At 49.4% G+C, this 18,761-nt stretch overlaps 6 protein-coding genes across 6 annotated transcripts; 4 read left to right on the top strand and 2 right to left on the bottom strand.

Moving 5' to 3' along the window:
- Positions 1 to 668: 668 nt before the first annotated feature.
- On the top strand, positions 669 to 1,330 carry FOBCDRAFT_243777 (uncharacterized protein; the record flags this gene model as incomplete). The annotated part of the gene is made up of 2 exons (XM_059610554.1): positions 669 to 870; positions 1,041 to 1,330. The coding sequence occupies 2 exons, from the start codon at positions 669 to 671 to the stop codon at positions 1,328 to 1,330; spliced, it is 492 nt and encodes a 163-aa protein (XP_059465872.1).
- Positions 1,331 to 2,860: 1,530 nt separating this feature from the next.
- FOBCDRAFT_231913 (uncharacterized protein) lies at positions 2,861 to 4,050 on the top strand. The gene is made up of 3 exons (XM_031190605.3): positions 2,861 to 3,064; positions 3,121 to 3,410; positions 3,461 to 4,050. Exons 1-3 carry the CDS (start codon positions 2,909 to 2,911, stop codon positions 3,963 to 3,965), a joined length of 951 nt encoding a protein of 316 aa, XP_031034590.3. The 5' UTR covers positions 2,861 to 2,908; the 3' UTR covers positions 3,966 to 4,050.
- Positions 4,051 to 6,257: 2,207 nt separating this feature from the next.
- On the bottom strand, positions 6,258 to 7,865 carry FOBCDRAFT_206700 (glycosyl hydrolase; the record flags this gene model as incomplete). The annotated part of the gene is made up of 1 exon (XM_031190608.2): positions 6,258 to 7,865. The coding sequence occupies one exon, from the start codon at positions 7,863 to 7,865 to the stop codon at positions 6,258 to 6,260; it is 1,608 nt and encodes a 535-aa protein (XP_031034593.2).
- A 1,855-nt stretch (positions 7,866 to 9,720) lies between these two features.
- On the top strand, positions 9,721 to 12,446 carry FOBCDRAFT_143337 (glycosyl hydrolase; the record flags this gene model as incomplete). Its single annotated transcript, XM_059608161.1, has 3 exons — positions 9,721 to 11,704; positions 11,746 to 11,792; positions 12,177 to 12,446. 3 exons carry the CDS (start codon positions 9,721 to 9,723, stop codon positions 12,444 to 12,446), a joined length of 2,301 nt encoding a protein of 766 aa, XP_059465873.1.
- Positions 12,447 to 13,525: 1,079 nt separating this feature from the next.
- On the bottom strand, positions 13,526 to 15,887 carry FOBCDRAFT_323228 (general substrate transporter). The gene is made up of 6 exons (XM_031190610.3): positions 15,466 to 15,887; positions 15,275 to 15,398; positions 14,926 to 15,192; positions 14,552 to 14,866; positions 13,871 to 14,468; positions 13,526 to 13,809 (listed from the first exon to the last, which is right to left on the bottom strand). The coding sequence occupies exons 1-6, from the start codon at positions 15,520 to 15,522 to the stop codon at positions 13,644 to 13,646; spliced, it is 1,527 nt and encodes a 508-aa protein (XP_031034595.2). The 5' UTR covers positions 15,523 to 15,887; the 3' UTR covers positions 13,526 to 13,643.
- Positions 15,888 to 16,363: 476 nt separating this feature from the next.
- FOBCDRAFT_143484 (uncharacterized protein) lies at positions 16,364 to 18,546 on the top strand (the record flags this gene model as incomplete). Its single annotated transcript, XM_059608163.1, has 7 exons — positions 16,364 to 16,509; positions 16,576 to 16,651; positions 16,683 to 16,887; positions 16,950 to 17,057; positions 17,201 to 17,593; positions 17,636 to 18,233; positions 18,483 to 18,546. 7 exons carry the CDS (start codon positions 16,364 to 16,366, stop codon positions 18,544 to 18,546), a joined length of 1,590 nt encoding a protein of 529 aa, XP_059465874.1.
- Between the last annotated feature and the right edge of the window lie 215 nt (positions 18,547 to 18,761).

Below are 18,761 nucleotides of genomic sequence, written 5' to 3' on the forward strand. Positions count from 1 at the left end.
ACATAACACATGGAGCTCCCACAATGGATTGTTGGCCCGGAGTTGTTGCCCATATCCGTGCTTGTTTAGACTCGGCCAATGCACTAAGCGCATGGTCAAGGCTCAACGGGCGACTCTGAGTGATGAATCTCCATGCTTGAGCAAGCAGTTGATCCGTGCTTCACCTCGTTTGCGAGAATTGTCAAAGCTCTGTCAGAATTATGGCATGTTAAAAACGACCAGGTTGTGAGGGGATTCAGGTCCGGCAAGGATCATCTTCCGTGGATCTTACCCCCACTTCGAATCATCCGATAATACCGTATGAATGGCTTTGGCTCTACGTACCACCCGCCATATCCCCGACCGTGCATGCGTGGAACGTCTTGTGCTGTGCTTCTAGACTAGCTCTAGCTCATTAGACCCTAGTCACTGTTCTCGGCATGCCTTCTCCACAACTCTATCAGTCAGGAAGTTGGTTTTGGCCGATGTACTCCAGACTCATACGCACATTCGGTTCAGGCCATGGCGCCAAAGTGATAGTACTCCGAGGTTGCGACTTGCGAGCTTTGCACTTGAGGTACAAAGGCTTCCATGTAACTGCACTTAATGAAGGAATGATCAGGACAAGTCCAGCAGTTGCCAGATCTGATTCTCTCTGTCCCTCTCCTCTACTTCCCCCTCAAGTTATCATGATCTATTCGGCTCTTCTCTCATTAACCGCCACCTTGGCCGCTGAAGCTTCGCTCCCTGAACTCAAGAATTGTCATTCTAAGAGTCATCTAGACCCTGAAAGCCCCGGTTTCGAGACTGGCGATCTCAAAAGCTGGAAGGTTATCAGTGGCACTGCGTTCGGCAAGGACTCCATCTCAAGTGATGCATCCTACCGGGATGGTCCCTTTCACTAAGATGGCAAAAGACTTCTTCTCGGCACCAAGCAGGCTGGTGAGGAAGCCGTTGGCGAACTCAGTCAAGCACCTTCAGAGCCAGCTCTGCCCTGAGTTTTCTGATTGGATGAGGCTATGACCTTGATTACCTCTACGTTGCTCTTATGCGCGACTTAGACGGAAAGCCCCTTCTAAAGCAGATAGCCACCAATAATAAGGCTCTCGTTTATATCACCTGGGATATAAGTAAGTGGCAGGGTCAGAAGGTGCACATCCTCGTGCATGATAGTAGCACGGCAAAGTTATGGGGCCACATCAACATCGCTGATATCCGCGTTGGCTGCCATGTTCTTGGGGACGGCAAAGGCCTCTCGTTTAACATCCTCGGTCAGGCAAACCAAGTCCCTCAGAGCTACTCCGCTTGCTCCTCCTACGCAGCCGACTCCATCAGACCCCAGTACCACTGATCGACGACCCCGCAGGTCTAGCTGGGTTCCATGGGGCTCATCACCTCTTCAGTCAATATAACCCAGAGGCTCTGCTGTAGGGTCCGATACGTTGAGCACACGCCAAGAGCACTGATGCGGTTCACTGGTGTGAACAGCCGGTTGCTTTATATCCTGCTAAAGTGAGCAATCCGAGTGATGACTCTGGTTGCTTTCCTGGGAGCGGAGTTATCGATAACAAGAAGAATGAGCTGCGGCTTATCTTGACTGATTACGTTAACCTCGCTTATGATCATGGTGCGGTCTGGGAGAGTATTATTATGGCAACAAGCAAAGATGGAAAGAAGTTTGATCTTGCCAAAGAACCGGTCGTCTCAGGCCCTCCTAAGGGAGAAGATTCATTCTTACGAGACCTCAAGGTTTTCTGTGATCCAACGGATAACACAGTGGAAGATGGCTGTTGGCGCCACGAACGGTGAAAATGGCCAAGTCCAGCTGTACGAATCCGACGACCTCGATTCCCGGTCTTTGATGAGGGCCCTTCTACCTATGCTATGCAGTGGTACTAGGACGAAGCAGGTCATGATCTAGCCATTACCTGGATGGCGAACTGGCCTAGTCCCAAGTGGCCTAGCCGCGTGAACGGATGGGCTGGGCAGCAGTCAATCACCCGCGAGATGTTCACCTGCAAGGATGGTGGTTCGGGTCAACATCCGATTCTAGAGCTGAAGACCCTTGCATCTGGCCGGGCCAAGGAGATTAGAACGGCAAAGGTTACTCGGAAGGGTCTCCATATTAATAGTTCCAACAAGTGGACATCTTCATAAGTCTGTGCTTGAGATTTTCGCTAGCGATGGGACTGTGTTTTCGGCTACTATCTTTCCAACGTATCAGGAATCGCAGGACATTAGCCTAGCCTAGTCGCGAGTGGTGGTGCTTTGGCAGTGAAGTCAATTGCGCTTAGGCCACTCGGCTCCAGCTGGTGCTGATTGACCCAGTTCCAGGCTGTTGGGAAAGGGGTGGCGTGGTTTTGTTTGACCCTTGTACATCTGAGTACCATAAGCAGAAACAATGCCGCTTTGAATGGGCTCTCTCATACAAGTAATGCCGCGGAACATGTGCAACAAATGGCGTGGCGCTACTCGATTTTGATTTGATTCGTCGTGTGCGATGTGATGAGGTGTGACGAATGCTTACTGTTCTGCTCGGCTAGTTTAGTCTTCCCAGGTTGGCCGTTGACTCGTGGACCTGCCACCCAGAAACTACAAAGAAGAAACTAAGAGTACGTACCCCCCTACTCTGTCGTCGTAGCGTTGCATTGAGTACAGAGTATCCTCGCGACAATGGACAAGCTAGCTAGATGCACCATGCACCAGTGGCGTGGGGATGAGCAAATTAGTGGCCTGCTAAGGCCCGCTTAGGCCTGCACCTCGACGAACCCATCAGAGACTAGTGGTTCAGCAAAGGCGGGGTAAAGGTCCTGTTGATCTCTATTAATACTGTCTCGTCTCCACCCTGAGCTATTCTCTCGTTTCTTATCGCTCGGTTACCCACAGAACCACTCTCTTGTTCATCCATGCTTTAGCCTGCTGTGTCACAATGTCAGTTCCCGGGGCATGGCCCTCGAGCCCGGCGAAACTCACCTTGGAAGCTTGGTCGCAAGGCTGTATGATTGGGGCTTTGATCATCATGATTGGTATCACCTTAGCTAATATGCGGCGCGGCGTCTTGTTACATAAACTTATCTTGATCGAGGTGAGCATCTTTATCGGTATCGCATTAATAAATAATCATCTCACAAATCTTATAAGCTCCTTCTGGCGATGCCAAATGGATTCTTTACCTTTTTCGACCCTCCGGCCTGGGGATGGTATCTTTCCTCGACTGTTATTTTCCTCATCATCTCATGGAATCTGCATAACGTCATCGCCTGGATGAAGAACAAGCCCTTCCTTTCAAAGCGAAATAATGCTATATATATTGGCACTATTGTACTAGTCCAACCCTACTGGATCCTCGAGATCTATGCCAACTTCATCTACTTTAACACTCCTGATAATCATCTTTTCGCCTCAACCCGACCGCTTGAGGCCGTCTGCCGGTAAGCATCACTACTAAGAGATACTTAGCAATTTAACTGATATATATTAGCGATCCTTGGTGGATCTTTACAGCCATCAACCTTTTCTGGAATATAATATACCGTTATGAGTTCAGGCCTTTAGAAATTATCCGCATATCCCCCCGTTTCGGTCTTTTACTATTGAGCATGTCTCTCAGTATCATCTTCATCATTGTCGATCTTCTCTCCGTCACCCCTGTTATCCCGATCGGCTATATCAATCCATTTTGGAAATTTGCATTTATCTTCAAATGCTTCACCGATACGATCATTCTAGACGACTTCAAAACCGCACTAGATAAGCTAAGTCGGTACAAAATGGATCAGAACTATCCGCTTCCTTTTAGCAGACCTAGTAGTCAGATACAGAACCAGATGCCGAGGCCAAGCGTGGAAATCTTCCATGATAGCTGCTGTCCTGAAAGCTCGGGCGTGACAGTTGAGCATTTGGAAGAGGCCGACGATTCTATAATTCCTGCTCCGGCACGAGTAATGAGGAACCCCAATGCTGGGATTTTAGGCAAAACGCCTTAATAACGCCAGGATCACCTATCGTAGCGGAATCACGCTCAACCTCGCTAGAAAGTTTAGCAGAAATGCCATTGCCTTCATTCTCTGACCGAAATCCATGTGGTGATATGAGCCACGCTGCCGGAGATAATGAGATATGTGTAGTCTCGACCAATGAGCTGTACTGTGTGAACAATGGTTAAGATCATTCAAGGCGGATTGTGCACCAGATTCGTTATACCAGGGAAGAAGCGCCAATGCGAGTTCAAATGTAGCATTTGAAGGCAACTTGAGTGGACTGCGAAATGATGAGAACGAGCTGTAAACGAAACAGAGCCTGGTCTCGAATATTAGCCTGAAGATGTCTAGGAAATCAACTCCAGCTCTGACTCGGATGTCTTGGATACACAAAGCGAGCTCGACACTGATTACAACAAACTCACTGGTGCTTTTTTGGAAGCAGATGTCTACTCAGCCAAGCGTTTCTTGGAGAGGAACTGGGGATATACATGCGATTGCAAAGGAGGGCGAGAAGAAAACGAAGCAGAACACGCCAACTGGTGTGAACAGCAAAGATATAGTCTACTGGATATGACCGAGCAATGGCGGAAAATTGTGGTACCAGATTCAATTGTTTACGCATCCCCCCTCATACTGTGGTAAATAAAAATGACCCTGCTCAGCTAGATTGGTACTCGATCTTGAGCAGTGGAGATAACCGTCTAGAATTAGATAACCAAGTATCCCAGAGAAGCACCCCTGATATTCAACCTACCTGGGATTCGGATTGCATCATTTCCTGGGATTTCCGCCAAATTTTCCTGGTCAGGTCCAGGGTGTAAAGAAGCTGGTCACTGCAACAAACACGACCATGACAGTGAGAAGAAGCTGAGAACCCGGTGATGTAAGAAGCTTCTTAAATTTACTAGGAGCGGCTGAGACATGGCCGAAATTATGGCGTGCAAAGCGTCCTACACTCTGGCGAACCCGTTCGGTAGTGCAGGAAACTGGACCCATGGTCGCTATCAACTAAGGAAGGTCTATCATGTATTGTGCGGGGAATGGGGGACTTAAGAAGTAGATGAAGTAATTCGTATGGTCAAGAATCATTTGATCATATTACGTGCCAATAACATTGATCAGTGTGCCCCCGACGTAACCTCAATACGTGCCCATTCAGTGGATGGAACGTAGACCTGAATATCCTAACTTTTGAACGCAAAGGAGGCCAAGGGATATTTGACCCACTCCTGCAGGTCATATTAGGATATTATGGGGCACGGAACAGCTTATCTATATTCACACTAGGTGTTAGCAAATATGCGTATACAGAATCTGGCCCACAAAACCATGAATGGGGCGGCTGTATGGTTCTGCTTCTGACGCCAACAGATATGGACATACTCCACATATGCGTATCTGATAGCGTGGGCGGTCATCCCATACCACACGCCGGCACACCTGGTCGCCGATGCATTCCTCAATGGCTGATTCCCCTGAAACCAACGGCCTTGTCCTTCTGGGGCAGCCTTGAGCATGGAACCGGATGACAATGGCATCTCTTCATTGCCTATAAGGATCTTTCCCTTATCGATGGATGGTTGCGATCTTATCTTGCTAGAAGGGGTTCCCTTCACGACTCTTAGATGTGGAAGACCTTGGCAATAATGTTCAACTCGCCATCAAACTCCATCATTGTATAAAGCCCGTGAAATCGCACCCAACGATGCCATTATTTATATTGTTGGAAGTCAAGGGTGTTAGAGGAAGGCTTTTCGGTGAGGTGAGAGGCGATTACGGCGGATCACAAAAATCGTACCGCGAGTTGCAGAGCACTAAACGAATATCGCCACGTTAATATAATCGATAACGATGAAATAATATAGTAATACATAACTCTATTGCCCCGGCAATGCTAGATTGTTCGTGGTACTAGTTGTAAAGTGCTTTAAGTATGAAACTGAAAAGCCTAATACCGAGCGAAATACTTCGGCATCTGTACATCTGAGAAAGAGATAGCCCTGCGGAATCCCGAAAAGTCGCCTGACTCGAGATAGCTTTACATTACTCGCCACATATTTGAGGGATGAGAAGCCTAATATCACGACTTGTTCAACAGTCCGTCGAGGACGAAAGCACTGATTCGTGTCCACCTTTTCTTGCCGCCCTGCCCCTCCTCACCTTCCCTTTTATTTGACTAGACCGCAGGAAGATATGGAGCGAATGGTTTCTATGCATCCAAGTGAGCGGCACCGACCCACACAGTATTTACTCTACCATTTTCCACGGCGCTGTCGGGAGGTATTGTACGAACAACTAGTAAATACTCTCACACGCCGCGTAGCTAAACGACACCAACGTCAAACTTCCTGTATCCGACACAACCCGAACGCCGTTGGCCCCTTGATTCGGATAAATCAACCCCGATAACACTGCTACACCATCGTTCACGAACACCTCCACCGAATTCCAATCCACGTATATAACCAGCTTGACCGTACTCCCTCCTGAAGGATACGGCGCTGTGCGCACGGTATCGTACGCCTGCTTCGGACCCGCCGCCATGGAATCCGTCGCGGAACCGTCGGAGTCTCTGACCAGAAAAGCCTGGGAATGCAAGAAGTCATAACCGACAGTCGTGCTGAAAGTCCCGTCGGATTTGATGACAAAGCGGACCTCGTTGCCCTTGTCGCCGTCATTCTTGGAGACCGTGGCGCGGATGATGTACGCACCTTCCTCCAGTTCGCTGGGGAGGGATGCAGACGCAGGATCCTTTGTGATGGTCTTCTCGCTCACGGACTTGGAAGATGCGACAATGTCTTCATACCCTCCTATTGGGATGCTGACCAAAGTGGGAGAACCGTTGATAGTCTTGAGCTTGACCTCCCGGACCAAACTGTCCTGGCCAGCGAAATCCGCGTAATAAGGCAGCGAAGCTGCGTATTCCCAGTTATTCATCCAGCCAATGGCATAGCGGCTGCCGTATCTGTCATTAGGATTTTCCCAGCTGACCGTGGCGTAGAAGTCAGGCCCGTCATCCATCCATTGCGGAAAGCTGTTTGTGGCTGTGAAGCCATTACTGTCCCATTCTCCGGTCCAGTATGCGGTACCCGTCGTCCTATTGTAGCGGTAGCCGTTAGCGCCTAACGCGAGAATCCAGGTGCGCTTTGTGCTGTCTCCGTCTAGGTCGATCGGATATAGATCTGGGCATTCGAGGATGCCCAGGTCTACACCGGCGTTCTCAGGCTTAAACTCGGATATATACGCCCAGATCTTAAGATCTATAGAGGTGTAGAAACCAATCTTGCTACCCTCTGCGAGAGACATAACCCAATGCCCCGCTTTGCCATCCCAGAAGATCTTGGGATCTCGAAATGCAGGTTTTGCACCTGGGCTTGGGTTTGGCATCACGGGATTGCCTTCATAAGGGATAAAACTGTACCCATTGTCGGTGGAATAGAAAAGAGATTGCTGTTGCACCCCATCTGCCATCTGTGTAACAACGGCCACGACGGCATTCCGGCCAAAGCCAGCCGTGTTGTTTGTGTCGACCACGGCGCTGCCGGTTTCGATGTCACCGAGGATGATGCCATTGGGACGGTTTGGTTTGTATTTCTCGATCACTACGCCCCGGCGAGTCCAGTGCACCATGTCGGTGCTCGTGATGTGGTACCATTCCGCCCCCCCTGAACCGGGGTTTGAGCTATCGAAGTTGGAGTTGTATAGGTAGTAGAGATGCCATTCGTCCCCCAGGAAGAACGGACGTTGGGGATCATTCATCCATTTCTTTTCGGGCGTAATGTGATAGCTGGGTCGGGTCTTGGTGGCAGCAAGTGGTACTGCACTGGCATACAAGGTGAACAACAGCAATGAAAAAAGACGGATCGCCAGCGTCTGCGGGACGAGTGTGAGAAATCCCAGCATGGTAACGATGAATGTATAGGCTTTCAGAGTGTCATGCTACCTGGCAAAGCAAATAACGTTCAGGTCCTCTCATTGTTCATACTTATATATAGGCTGTCCACATAAGAAATGAGTAACCTGACTGAGGGTCTATTCGACGTCAGTCTCCACGAACCAACGTAGTATACCCCCGCCAAATCAGATTGAGTCCCGGCATATGACTAATAGGGCATAACACCAATGAGCGGCCGTCGTATGGTCACAACAAATAGCGAAATCCCGATTTCCTTCCATGCGATAAGGCGCCTAAAGGTGACTTTTACCAAGCAATACCATATTAAAGCCTGCGCACGCGTGGTACAGTAGTACTTCAGCCTTGATGATCCGGGGTCGCCGCCCAGCTAGCTGCAGCTGCTGGAACGCGCAAAAACTACGAAAGGGTTGCGGAGATGCGGTGAAGTGATAGAAGAGGAAAGAATGTGGGGGATTAATATACCGGGAGAGGGTGTGGGAAAGTGATACAGGAGAGAAAAGGAAATGCAGTAAATCCTGTGCGCCTGGTTACTACGAAGGCCTAGGAAAACTCTCACTCCTTATTGTTCGGACCATTTGGGCAGGTGATAAGACTCAACCTCATCGCACCTATCGGACAGGTGTTTCGCGCTGCTCAAACCGGCGAACGTAAGTTAGGAAGAGCCCCGTCGGTGTCGTCATCTGTTGAGTGCATGACTTGTACATACATACTTCAGGCTGGCGCGGGGCCCCCCGTCCGTCGGGCGGAAAGGCTTGGCTGCCACGCTAGTAGCTAGGTGCAGTAGTTGGGGTCGCGCATTTCTGGAAAGCCGCTAGAAGGTTTAACAGTACTTCTCGAAGCCCCCTACAGCCCCCCCGAGACGCTAGAATGGCTAGAAGCGAACGGATTGCCGTGAACCCTTTTCGCGTCATACTCACCTTCCTCATGCCCAAGCATCGAAAGAAGGAGATTTCTTAGTCTCTCATAGACAGCTAATTCTCATTCCTCACTCCCATCAGTGAGACAGCGTATAATATCGTATTCCTGACCCATGTCAATGCCTTAGGGCGACAAACACTGGGTACAAGGCCATACTTGGCTGATTCACATGGCGGTGCGCACCTACCGTCACTAAATACACTAGCCTAGCCGACCTGGTCTCATCAACAACGGAAGAGGAGATACCATCGTCGTGGTCTTTCTTCCCAACTCCGCATCAATTCAACAAAAATGCCTCATATGAGTCTTGTCAACTATAGAGCGCTTGCGCGATCAGAAACAAGTTTACTAACTGAACCAATAAGATCTAAGTGATCATGGCTATATATCAAAGCGACATGAACCGAAAGTGGCATGGACCTTGGGTGAGAGCCCACAACCCTTGTGATCTAAAAACGGAAGGTAAAATACGGTTACCAGGGCCCGCATTATCCACAGATTTCGCCCGACTATCGAGCCACCTAGACTTAGTCGAGAAGATTACCGAAGCTTTCTACAGAGGCGCCAGGGCTTCTGGATATCTGCCAGTGTGGGTACATCTTACCATCCAATTTCGACCAAGGTGCTCTTCCATCTTGGTACGCAGCTATATCTGTAATGAGTTCAAATTTAATCGCGCATCGTCCGAACCCATGAAAGAGCCACCAATTACCATCGATCAAGATGGCATCGGCCCTTGCTTCGATACGATCAGGCCACAACAGCTAACGGACAACACTAAGTCCTTCACGTCCTAGGGTGAGACCAGAAATCAGTGTGATCCGCCACTTCGATCTCCCAAGACCTAATGAGAAATGTATAAATCTTCCATGATTTCTTCGCCATTTCACTGTACAAGAGTCAATTCAGCACAGTCAGTCAAAGATGCAACCTAAACTGTCCCTTCTTTTTCCTTGCTTGCTGGCAACCGCCAGTGCGACATCCTACACCGAGGACTATCGTCCTCAATATCACTTCACCCCAGCCAAGAACTGGATGAATGACCCCAATGGCCTCATCTATCATAAAGGGAAGTATCATATGTACTTTCAGTACAACCCCACAGGCGACGTCTGGGGAAATATTTCCTGGGGCCACGCAGTCAGCGACGATCTGATGCGCTGGAAAGAGCTACCTGTCGCCCTCAACGCCTTCAATTCTCCAGCAGGATCGTTAAATGAACTGTATTACTCCGGAAGTGCCGTCTCCGATGACGCCTTGACTTCAGGTCTTGGAGATGGCAAGAGACCTCCTCTGGTGGCCGTCTATACATCGCATTATACGTCAGATATGACCCTACCGAGCAATAAATCCGTCCGCACCGGCCAGGAATCTCAATCAATCGCCTTCAGCACAGACAACGGCCTTTCTTGGACTGAATATCCTGACAACCCAGTCATCCTAGAGCCTCCCAGCCAATATGCCGACGAATATCTCAACTTCCGCGACCCATTCGTCTTTTGGTACGGGCCAAGTAAGCACTGGGTCATGACCGTCTCACTGCCCAAACTTCATAAACTGCTTATCTATACTTCCAAAAACCTGACGGCCTGGGAACATGTCAGTGAATTTGGTCCTGTCAATGCAGTTGGTGGCCAGTGGGAATGTCCCAGCTTGTTTCAGCTTCCTGTGGATGGTAAAAAGTCCAGAACCAAGTGGGTGATGGTAATCGGACTCAATCCTGGTGGCCCGGCACATGCCGGTGGATCAGGAACCCAGTACGTGGTCGGCACTTTTGATGGAACAACATTCACAGCAGATGCCAATAATGTTTACGATACGTCTGCTCCAGAAGACAGTGTGGTGTTTGAAGATTGGAATGAAACCAGCTTCGCCGAATCAAGCTGGAAACCAACTGATGACTTCGTCGAACAACAGCCTAGCAACGGCCAGGTGCTTACATTGTGGCAAAAGGGCGACGAAACTGTTGGATCTCTTAGCTCCAAGAAGTTTACTGTCTCCAAGAAATACATTGCCTTCAAGATCGGCTGTTGCAACAATCCGTACAATCCAGAGACGTATGGAACGACAAAGGATCAGGAGACTGCCATCAACCTGATTGTGGATGGACAAGTGGTTCGATCGACCACTGGCGTCAACGGAGGCGATATCATATGGGCGAGCTGGAACGTCGCCAGCGTCATTGGCAAGACTGCATATATCGAACTTGTCGATCGTGCCACGGGAGGTTGGGGCCATCTTGACGTAGGCGAAATTGTCTTCACAGACAAATCACTCCCGCCACAAGCTAACTGGATGGACTACGGTCCTGATTACTACGCCGCCGCCACCTACAATGGACTGTCCAATTACGAGCGTGTGGCCGTCGCCTGGATGAACGATTGGGCCTACGCAGTGGACATTCCCACCTCCCCATGGCGAAGCGCGATGAGCATTCCCCGGGTCTTGACACTTGAGGCCGTCGACGGGAGGGCGCGCCTGATACAGAAGCCACACCGTAACCTTCAAACTTTAGAGGGCAGGAAGATGTTGTATAAGAATCAATGGCATTCGACTCGCACGGGCAATTTGACTCTCCCAGTGTCTGGAAAGGCCTTGGATATAACCTTGACCTTTGCTGCTGGCGCAGAGTCCAAAATGCTGGGCCTGAACGTGCGAACGGACGGCAGAACATACGGCACCGCTATCGGCTATGACTTTGATACCAATGAGATGTTCGTTAATCGCGAATCTTCTGGTGATTCTTCTTTCAGCGCCTCATTCCCAGGCGTATACTACGCTCCGCTGCCTATCAGGGATGGAAAGGTTAAACTACGCATTCTGCTAGATTGGTCATCGGTTGAGGTGTTTGGTGGGCATGGCGAGGAGACGATAACATCACAAATCTTTCCTTCGGATTCAAGCACGGGTGTGTCACTGTTTTCTGTCGGCGTTGTGAAGGATGTGAAGATAGAGGTGCACTCGGTATCGTCTGCGTGGAGAGGATCGTATTAGTAGTAAGCGTTGAAGAGGGTATAGGCAATGGGAGCAGACTAGAAGAATAGTGGCACGTAACTCCTTCCGTGGCCATCAATACTAGACAATTCGGAAGATCAGACTTCATATGTACATGCGATTCATCTTAAATGTTCTTGCTACGGGCACCTCTATCCTTCCCAATACTCCAACACTTCACCACATCTCGCTCCCTGATTTATACTGTGCAGAACGTAAGGGCGGTCCATGAACATTTTTAAACCCTTCAAGTCTCTTGACGGTAATCCAAGAACGGCATCAAGCACTTAAGGTAGTACAACGATAGCTACACCCTAGAAGCGAAGCACTTTTGTCTTCATTTCTATTTGTTTGGTCGCTATGTTCTTTTACCACTTTGATCGAAGGCGGAGCCTCGCTTTGAGGTTCGTGCGCGCTGGCAATGCTGGGCAGAAGGCGGTCTCGATGACGGCGACCTAGCCGCCGACAGCTTCCTTAAGCTTATGCGGCGCCTTCGCATAGTACTGTTACAAGGCCTGGCTATATTGCAGCCTCGCTACTCGCCGCTACCCTTCTTCGCCTACGCCCCTTTTACCGGGCCCGAATTGGATGAGTTCGCCATCGTCGACGAGTTCAAACAGCGCCGCCGGCGAGGCCAAGGCCAGATACGGGTATAGGGTACAGGTAGGGACCGCTTTGCCCGATGACGCAGGCCTGGGGCCAGGACCATGGTCATCGGGGGCGCCGGACTCGGCTAGGGAGGAGGCGGATCGCCCCCCGTTGACAGTAAGCCGGTTGTCAAGTAGGAACTTTATATATTTCCATGGCGATATCTAGCCTGTATGTATCAATCTACTTAGAGGTCATATTTGTAATGATTAAAGAGCCGCAGGATCAGTGCATTACTATCTCGTAGTCCTTACAATGAAGCCTAGTCACCCTTATCCCTCCCAGGCACCGCATATACAAATATCTCGGCGCCCGGTATCCTATAGGTCGCTGCTCTTGAACCAAACGCACCGCCAGAGCGTAGCAGTCCCCCAGCCCCGGCATGGCCTCGATTGGGCTACAAAACATTGAGTTATTCGCGTACGCTAGCTGTCAAGCCCAAATACAGTCAGCAATCCTTAGTCTGCAGTTATCCACATGCATAGAGTGTTTGGTTTTCGTTAAGGACATGCTTATGTGAGAAGCCACAAGTCGGTGACGTCGCACAAATGCTACAACTGGGAGAAACCCAGACCCGCTTGCCTATGTATGTTTGGTTTCGGATACGCAGGCTTGGTTTCGGCCGGCTATCAGGACACGGAACTCTTTACTCGATCTAGTTACGAGTTCGTAGGTGGAGTCGAGCATGGATAGATGTTATGGCAGTGCAATACTTCAGCTGCAGCACAGCAATTTTTCTCGCCGATATGCTGACGGCCATCTCTAGTTGTCATACCCTGGACAGAGAACATCTGGTATCAGCTTCGATTTTCTACGGCCATACGATGCACATTCTTCAGGGTAGAGCTTCAGGACAATGATTTTCTATAAGATGGTCGAGGCTTCCCCAAAAGAATATGTCTAGAGGAGCAGAGACTTCAAACTCATCGAACATCGACTCTTCCTATGCGCACAGTTAACCTCAGATACCTTACTAGGTACTTCTTCAATTACATCTCCAAATAATGGCTCGCTATATTGATGGCTTCACTCACCACTGGTGGAACGACTTTCAAGGTGATGCAGACTGTTTTCCAGATCAGAACCAGTGGGAGATCGTTGAGAAAGGAGTAATGATAGTATGGGTTATAGAAACTAGTTAATGTCATATACCGACACAACATTTGTTGGCGATCTGCTGCACCCCCTTCAGCAGCCCATCATACCTACTTGGAGGTAAAACCGTTGTGATGAACAATTGTAGGCTCGCCCTCGAGGCTGTCAGCCTTCATCTTGCCCTCCAGAACATCTTCTCCCTTCTCTCTATGGGAGACCGAACCAAACAAGACATCGATTTCTTCGAGAGGAACACCCTTTGTCTCTGGAAGAAAGCTAAAGCAGAGATAATATGTGAGCCAAAGATGATAAAGAGACAGATGGGGATATGACTTACAAGAAGACACCGACGAGCAAAAGTGCGTTAACCCCGACGAAGAAGAAGAATGTGTAGAAACCACAATTCTTCAAGAATGTGGGGAAAAACTGGTTGAGGATGGTCGAAGCCACAGATTGTGACTGGGCGCCAATGGCGACACCGTGAGCTCGCACATCTGTCGAGAAGATTTCTGAGGTGTAAACCCAGACTGTAGCTCCCCAAGATGGCTTGTAGAAGAAGATAAAAAGGAAGAACATGGCGGCCACAGCCACGCCCATGCCGTAAGGCCGGGTTCCATCCGCGCTCTCCGGGACCTTCATTCCAAGGATGGCGACAACCAGGAGTGAGATACACATACCGGCTGCACCAACCATGAGGATGCAGCGTCGGCCCACCCGGTCAACGAGGAGGGTGCAGCTAAGGGTAAAGATGATAGAGCAGGTTCCTGACAAAGCGTTGATGAGGGCGATCGTCTCGGTACTCTTGAAGACAGACTTGTAGATCAGGGTGGTGTAGGCATTGAGGGAAGAGCTACCGGAGATCTGCTGGCCGACATTGATGAAGATAACAACAAGGGTGCGACGGAGAAGAGAGGGCTCTCGAACCAAAGTCCAGTCTAGCAAGAGAGAATTAAGTTAGATCAAAGTCAGGTTCACTATAACAATTTCCAGGCAGCAGCAAAGTAGGGTGTCAACATACAAGGTGCCCACCACTTGTCCCAGTGCTTGGTGGTCGACTTCTCGTAAGCGACAGCCGTCACAATATCGGCCACCTCCTCATCGATCTGATCGTTCCGGACGCGGGTCAGCGCAGAGCGAGCATCCTCAACACGATCATTCTCGACCAGCCATCGCGGTGACTCTGGACAGAAGAAGATAGAAACGATAATAAAGACGGGGATGGGGATCTGGACAAACAGCGGAATGCGCCATTGCCAGATACCCATGTCAAGCGTGGTCCTCTGGGCTCCGTATGCTGCCCAGTACACTATAAAAGCACCGATAGTATACCAGACTACACTCATCCGTCAGCAGAGTATTTGATACAACAGGCAGAAACGGGGTAGAACGTACGCTGCCAAAGGGAAAGCATGATTCCACGAATCTTGGCGGGGGCAATTTCGGCGATGTAAGTCGGACCATTGTTCATGCTGATACCTTTACCCAGACCCATGAGCACTCGACCGGCGATAAAGCACACAATGTTTGGCGCAAAGGTCTGAATCATAACCGATATCAGGACAATGGAGGTGCCAATCTGGATCGGGATCTTGCGGCCAAACTTCTTGGAGATGGTGGGGGAAATCAAGAGTCCAGAGACAATGGCACCTACGTGGTAGGCTGTATAGTTGTTAGCCCTAAAGAGACAGAGCAGTACAGAGAGAGGAGAGCCGTCCTCACGGTTCCGCCATGATGGACAAACCTGTGTTGATACCGCCCAGAATATTTGGCTGAATTGCATCGTCTCCGGGTTCTTTGAAGTGGTTGATGAAGGTTTCGAAACCCTGAATCGAATTAAACGTCGATGCGTCGTATCCTGCAAGAGCCTGTTGTAGTAGATTGTTAGTGATATTGGCTCATGCTCGCATGATCGAGAGGCGAGATGTTACTCACCATGACCATGGCTGCGGCCGTGGCGGCAAACCATGCCGTTCGTTCCTGGGGGGTCATGTTGGTGGTATGAGGGCTCTCCTTGTTGTCTCAGATGCTGGGTCAAGATCGATGAGATGAGGCATATGAAGACTGGCATCAAGATAAGACAGCCAGAGGTGGCCTAGATAGATATATCGCGGGCAAACCAATGGCCAGATATAAGCTTCAGTTCTCCGCAAAACAGACAATAACCGACTCTCCATTGTCGATCCGGGGTAATCCTCAGAGCAGGAGAAATGGCACCCCACATTCCCCGCGTTTCAGTTTAGCAATAGGCCGTGTGGCCAATTCCAATGTTCCATTGTTCAAACAGGTCAGGCTCTGGCTGTCTCGGTGCTCGGTTGTCTACCGTGGCTTTTGCCATCTATTTGCCGTGATTCCCGGTGTTCGCCAAGGGGATTAGGAATGTCTCGGCCCGGTTTGGCGGCAACTTGCCGGTATGGTTGGCTTGGCAATTTCGGGCATTAGTATGAGGTGGGGCAGGATCGATCCACATCTCATGGGGCTAAAGTGGGCTTGGGGTCATTGTTCATGAACAAGATGGCGTACCCATACAGTACCTGAGTACATACACATATTCCACCATTGCGGTCGGGATTATGTACCAAGTGGATCTTTTTAGAATCCGTAGCGTTACGCAAGTCAAAGAAATCCGATACGTGAATTGCATCATAGCACTCACCGACTGCCTTGCTTCTGTACCGCATTATCTATCATACGCGGATATGGTCTGGTGACGCTAGGCTTAGCTATTGAACAAGGGGGCAGCAGGACTATACAATATGACTTCAACGCCCTGCAAACTCGAGGTCGGGACCTATCAGTTCATGTTTCCGACACAACTAAACAAGCCACAATCATGCGTCTTACCGCTCTCTATGCCGTCATTACCGTCGCCGTCGACCGGCTTGGAGTTCTAGCTGAAGGGCTGCCCGTAGTCATTAACGTCCCAAGGGTTGCTTCTGACGACGCCGCTTCATTGGACCCATCACCTGTATCTTTCTCGTACGCCACCAACTCAACAAATCTATCTATATGGATATTTGGAAAATTGAATTAACTCAACGCTAGGTTGCCTTTTGCTGGGCTGCCGGGTTACTTTCCTGGTATACCTCTTACTCTGAAATGTCTTGGCACTTTCAAGGATGTGAGCAGCAAATGGCCTCCTATTCGTATAGGAGGAACTTCTGAGTAAATATGGCGGTGTGAACCCTGGCTGGCTGACGGCTGCTGACGAATCATTCAGGGACTATGCCACTTTCGACCCCAATCTGGCTGTTCCTAATGTGATCACGGGAACCGCGCCCACAGGTCAAGGTATCAGCACCTATGGGCCTTTGCTTATGCGGCTGGTTGCAGATTACCAAGGACCAATTGTTTGGGGTGAGCCTACGACTTTCTCTTCGTTATATCTCGAGATGTTGACCACTTTATTTTATGAAAAGGCCTCAATCGAGGTGGCAACAACATCACCAACACCATCGCAGCTGCCAAGGCTGCAGTCAAGCAATTGCCGTCCTTGTATGCGTTGGAGCTTGGTAACGAACCTGTAAGTCCTTTGTGCAATTTATCATGTCAAAGTTGATGTAAAGACCTAATCTAGCAGTAGGACGGTAAGATGACACCCACGATCGATATACGACAATGTGAAGTAGAATCTTTGGCCGGTAATTGACCATTTTGTTCATCTTGTCAGTTTTCGGGGCTATCAAACAGCCAATTGCTTCGACTGTAAACGAATGGACGCCGGAAACAGACGCAGAGTCCGAATCCGAATGGCAAGCGGCCATTGGTCAAGCAATCAACCGCAATAGTATCTTCCAAGCGGCCAGCTACTACCAGAACCCTACCCTAGAATGGTCAGCGGCCAACTATTTCAAATACGCCAATGCTTCCGCGGATAAGTATATCAGAGTCTTCTCTCATCACAACTATCCACAGTCTGCTATTTCCTCCCAGGAAGATCCGCCCAATGCCGAGGCCCTGATGAGCCACATCAATGTCACCAAGAATGTCGGTCTTTACAAAGACGACGTCAAAGCAGCTCAAGCCAGGGGATTTGATTATGTTTTCGGCGAGACCAATTCTGGTATGCTGCATACTCAGAGCAGTCCCCTATGAATTGTAATAGTCGCTAACGTGAGCGAACTCTTAGTCTCCGGCAATGGAAGCCCTGGACAAGGTGAAACGTTTGCAACCGGTCTGTGGGTCCTCGACTATGCTTTACAGGCCGCCAGTATCGGTATCAAGCGTCTCTACTTCCACCAAGGTACGGCAGGCAAGTCTTACTACGTTTGGTTCAACGAAAAAGGTGTCCTGTCACCTTTCTATGGCGGTTACGTCGCCGCTCAGGCCATGGCCGGGGGATCTCGAATTCAAGCGCTCGACGGTGGAAGCACAAACTACGCTGGCTACTCCATCCACGGTTCCAACGGCAAGGTCAAGAAACTCGTGTTAATCAACACCGACTTTTTCAACGGGAACGGTACTCGCTCAACCCAAAAGTTCGTGCTCAAGAACCTGTCAAGCAAACGGGTGAGCGCCATGCGCCTAACAGCAAAGAGCTCTCTTTCTCGACAGGACGATGGAGAAGCGCCCACATTTGCCGGAATCTCGGTCGACGATAGTACTTGTCAGCCCTCGGGAAAGACTGTGGTTGAGACGGTAGATGTCACGGGAGGCAGCGCCTCATTCAACTTGGCCGCGTCAGAGGCTCTATTGATCACCCTGTAGGTAATCGACTGATTAGGTGCGTTAAACTTAATGAATACGAAGGAAGAATGCAAGATTATTCATGTATGCTCAAGGGTTGAGTTAAATTGTTTTCGCTTCATATTTAGTATATGTTGGATACGCAGCTATACGATGAGGTGAGTGTATTAAGATGTGGAGCAGAATGTTGTGATTGTCGACTTCATTCTCTAATCAGTCCGTCAGGGAGGGGTTAGTTCAATTCCTCCTCCTCTTCTGGATACAAGAATAATACTTCGATACAGGAAAGTAGAGCCCAATCCTGTTGGATTAGTGATAGCGCCTCGATAAAAGAAACGTGTATTTTGAGAGTCCCTGAATTATTAGATTGGCGGCTCCACTTCCCTTATTGCAATATTATTCATGTATCCAAAAGAGGGCTAAGACCCCTCTCGGACAGATTAAGAATCCAGAAAAAACAAGCAATGACATCACCACATTCTGGTCCACACTTGGGTACACTAACCCCATCGTATTCGTGCATATCTAACACGGATATATTAATA

Source organism: Fusarium oxysporum, chromosome IX, assembly GCF_013085055.1.
Source record: "Fusarium oxysporum Fo47 chromosome IX, complete sequence".
Taxonomy (NCBI): Eukaryota; Fungi; Ascomycota; class Sordariomycetes; order Hypocreales; family Nectriaceae; genus Fusarium; species Fusarium oxysporum.

What these genes read in the sequence shown, in the direction of transcription:
- FOBCDRAFT_231913 (XM_031190605.3), top strand. Translation starts at nt 2,909, where the DNA reads ATGTCAGTTCCCGGGGCATGGCCCTCGAGCCCGGCGAAACTCACCTTG. An exon ending in ATAAACTTATCTTGATCGAG is followed by an intron (nt 3,065 to 3,120) that starts GTGAGCATCTTT and finishes AAATCTTATAAG; the next exon opens with CTCCTTCTGGCGATGCCAAA. An exon ending in CCGCTTGAGGCCGTCTGCCG is followed by an intron (nt 3,411 to 3,460) that starts GTAAGCATCACT and finishes GATATATATTAG; the next exon opens with CGATCCTTGGTGGATCTTTA.
- FOBCDRAFT_323228 (XM_031190610.3), bottom strand. Translation starts at nt 15,522, where the DNA reads ATGACCCCCCAGGAACGAACGGCATGGTTTGCCGCCACGGCCGCAGCC. An exon ending in TCTGGGCGGTATCAACACAG is followed by an intron (nt 15,193 to 15,274) that starts GTTTGTCCATCA and finishes ACAACTATACAG; the next exon opens with CCTACCACGTAGGTGCCATT. An exon ending in TTGCTCGTCGGTGTCTTCTT is followed by an intron (nt 13,810 to 13,870) that starts GTAAGTCATATC and finishes TCTCTGCTTTAG; the next exon opens with CTTTCTTCCAGAGACAAAGG.